Source organism: Cottoperca gobio, chromosome 4 (genome assembly GCF_900634415.1).
Source record: "Cottoperca gobio chromosome 4, fCotGob3.1, whole genome shotgun sequence".
Taxonomy (NCBI): Eukaryota; Metazoa; Chordata; class Actinopteri; order Perciformes; family Bovichtidae; genus Cottoperca; species Cottoperca gobio.
Window position 1 is genome coordinate 1,510,940 of NC_041358.1, and position 3,777 is coordinate 1,514,716.

General features: G+C 40.4%; 1 protein-coding gene across 1 annotated transcript; it reads left to right on the top strand.

Annotated features, from left to right (window-relative positions):
• Positions 1 to 2,208: 2,208 nt before the first annotated feature.
• LOC115006618 (uncharacterized) lies at positions 2,209 to 3,105 on the top strand (the record flags this gene model as incomplete). Its single annotated transcript, XM_029428916.1, has 1 exon — positions 2,209 to 3,105. A coding segment is annotated over one exon (897 nt), but the record flags the coding sequence as incomplete, so codon positions are not given.
• Between the last annotated feature and the right edge of the window lie 672 nt (positions 3,106 to 3,777).

The following is a 3,777-nucleotide window of genomic DNA, read 5'->3' on the forward strand; positions in this document are numbered from 1 at the left end:
ATGTATAATGAGCACTATATTAGTTATGAATGTGAAGCACTGTAGGTTCTCTTCAAAGAGTTTCAGGTCTACCTCCATCTCGCCACAACAAGACGGCCCACCAAGGGGCATAACCGCGCCAACATGGACCAATGAGGGACGACGACACCCTTCTGTAGAGAATATAGCAAAATGTTTATGATGTTTTTGTACCACTTTCACTTTTACCAACAGACAGCTAACTGGCTCTTTATTGATTCGGACTGTGGACTTGGTGTGTGAAAGTGTCCTCGGCTGAGGGTATTTTTTGAAATGCTGTCATCATCACTTTAAATAAATAAGTATCTTGATCAACTAGAAGTTTACTGGATTCAATTGAAAGACAATCTCAGCGCCCTTTGGGCTTCAAAACCCAACAAAACCTGGTGACCCCGACTGCGATGATCTGAAAGTTCTGGACATGAGGGCGACTGGAAGAGAAGCCAGAGGAGTGCGTTCAATGATATTTACAACAGACCTGACAAACGATAAGGTGAGCAAACCTGTTATAAACGAAATTGCAATAGTTTATTGTAGAATAATAGTACTTGTAAATGTCAAAGAACACACTCTGAACGCTGTCTCATAAAATATACTATCCATGCTAAGTTTGCATATGATGTGATAATTGATGGTGACAAAGTTTTGAAAAATACTACATGAAACTGTGCACAGAAAAGGTTTTAAGAGTGACACCGGTGTAAGAAATAAGGTTTCCGAGTAGCGCTATCTAGTCTTTGGGGAGAAAGCGCAATCTGAGCGACTGGTGGGAGTCTGCGGAGGAAAAGGCCAACGCGGCCTGTTCTGGCTAAAAAGAGAGAGCCTTAACAGTGAATATTTTGATGTGACTGCGTGGTGGAGGTTGACGAATTCCCCATTGTCTCACTATATATTTATTCATCTTCCGTAGACGACCATAGACACATAATTAAAGTAAGTAAAGCATTTTGAAGTGGTTTAAAAAGATCGCGGAATTCGGCTGTGTGAGAGAAGAGTGAACTTCTCTTAGCGGGGGCTATAAAAACCCTATTTAATCTTAGCGGGGGCTATAAAAACCCTATTTAATCCAACGATAACGGCATAAAACGAGTATCAATGCAGTGTGGTTTGGAAACTATATGTTGATGAATGTGTGTGTGAGTTGTTGAAAAGCAATGTTGTTTGTAAGTGAATGAATTGAGGCGTGAAAGTCAAGCTATTTTAGAGCTAACGACTATACAGCTCCAGGCGCCCGCCTGAAGCTAACGTGGAGCTAACGCTTGTTTGGGGTTACATTTACGTTTGTAGCGGAAGATTTAACCGTGCAAACTGACTGTTTGACTATCGATAGATAAAGGGGAATCACGGGAAGGTACTGTTCCTATATCTCTCAGTAGTGACGACTTTATGAGTTTCTTTAACGATAAAATTATAATTATTAGAGACAAAATTAATCTCCTCCTGACCTCAATTGGTAATGACTTAACTTCAACTGTTGGAATTTTAAAAACATCTGTAACTCCTGAAATATATCTCGACTCTTTTACTCCAATCAACCTTAACCAACTAACTTCAACAATCTCATCGTCTAAACCATCAACCTGTCTTTTGGACCCAATTCCAACTAAACTGTTTAAAGAAGTTTTACCCTTAATTAACACTTCGTTATTAAATATGATCAACCTGTCTCTATTATTTGGCTACGTACCAAAATCCTTTAAAGTAGCTGTAATAAAACCACTTCTTAAAAAGCCTAGTCTTGATCCAGAGGTTTTAGCCAACTATAGGCCGATATCTAACCTACCCTTTCTCGCTAAAATCCTTGAGAAAGCAGTCGCAAAACAGTTGTGTGACTTTTTACATAATAATAGTTTATTTGAGGTTTTTCAATCTGGATTTAGAGTTCATCATAGCACAGAGACGGCACTGGTGAAAGTTACCAATGACCTTCTGTTGGCATCAGACAAAGGACTTGTCTCTGTTCTTGTCTTGTTAGACCTCAGTGCTGCTTTCGACACTGTTGATCATGACATTCTACTACAGAGACTGGAACATTGTGTTGGCATAAAAGGAACCGCACTAAGCTGGTTTAAGTCCTACTTATCTGAGCGATCTCAATTTGTACTTGTTAACGATAAATCCTCCATGACAGCCAAAGTCAGTCTTGGAGTTCCGCAGGGTTCTGTACTTGGACCGATTCTATTCACCTTATATATGCTTCCTTTGGGCAATATTATAAGGAACCACTCTATAAACTTTCATTGTTATGCGGATGATACCCAATTATATCTATCAATTAAACCAGATGAAACCAATCAATTGGCTAAACTTCAAGCATGCCTTAAGGACATAAAAACTTGGATGTCTAGCAACTTTTTGATGTTAAACACAGACAAAACTGAAGTTATTATACTTGGCCCTAAACGCCTCCGAAACGCATTTTCTAATGACATAGAAGCTCTGGATGGCATTAACTTGGCCTCCAGCACCACTGTAAGGAATCTTGGCGTCATCTTTGATCAAGATCTGTCGTTTAACTCCCACATAAAACAAATCTCAAGGACTGCCTTCTTTCATCTACGTAACATTGCAAAAATAAGACACATCCTGTCTCAAAATGATGCAGAAAAACTAGTCCATGCATTTGTTACTTCAAGGCTGGATTACTGCAACTCATTGTTATCAGGTTGTCCTAAAAAGTCGCTTAAGACTCTTCAGTTGATCCAAAATGCAGCGGCACGTGTATTGACTAGAACTAGGAAATGGGATCATATTACTCCTGTATTAGCTGCACTGCACTGGCTCCCGGTAAAATACAGAATAGAATTCAAAATCCTTCTCCTGACTTACAAATCAATTAAAGGTCAGGCTCCAGCATATCTTAAAGATCTCATAGTACCTTATAAACCAACTAGAGCATTACGCTCCCAGACTGCAGGGTTACTTGTGGTTCCTAGAGTCTCTAAGAGTACAATGGGAGCCAGAGCCTTCAGCTATCAAGCTCCTCTCCAGTGGAACCAGCTTCCAGTTTGTGTTCGGGAGGCAGACACACTCTCCACATTTAAGAGTAGGCTAAAGACTTTCCTTTTTGATAAAGCTTATAGTTAGGGCTGGCTCAGGTTTGCCCTGGATCAGCCCCTAGTTATGCTGCTATAAGCTTAGACTGCCGGGGGACACCTCCCTGCTCTCTTCCTTCTCTCCCTCTCTCTTCTTCTCCCTCTCTATCTGTATGCATTTATGTAAATGTATGTTACTAACTCACCATCCGGGGTATCATCCCCGGAGTGTCTGTCTCTCATGTGGCAGGTTGCCACTGATAAAGTTTACGTCAGGATCATGAATCGTGACAGCGCCTGCTGACCTGGTCCTGCTGGACACCGGGAAGCCTTATTGACATTTTCCTGGATTCATCCAAACTTTCTATTTCTTTTTTTTCCAACACAACATAATTTCTGTCAAATGTTGTATTTGTACTATGTTGTTTATCCTGTACACACGACATCTATTGCACGTCTGTCCGTCCTGGGAGAGGGATCCCTCCTCAGTTGCTCTCCCTGAGGTTTCTTCCATTTTTTCCCCTTTAATTTTGGGGTTTCTTTTAGGAAGTTTTTCCTTGTGCGATGTGAGGGTCTAAGGACAGAGGGTGTCGTATCCTGTACAGTCTGTAAAGCACACTGAGACAAATGTATAATTTGTGATATTGGGCTATACAAATAAATTTGATTTGATTTGATTTGATTGGTGTTATTAAAAGTTGAAAAAGTCTCACCAGAAGGAACT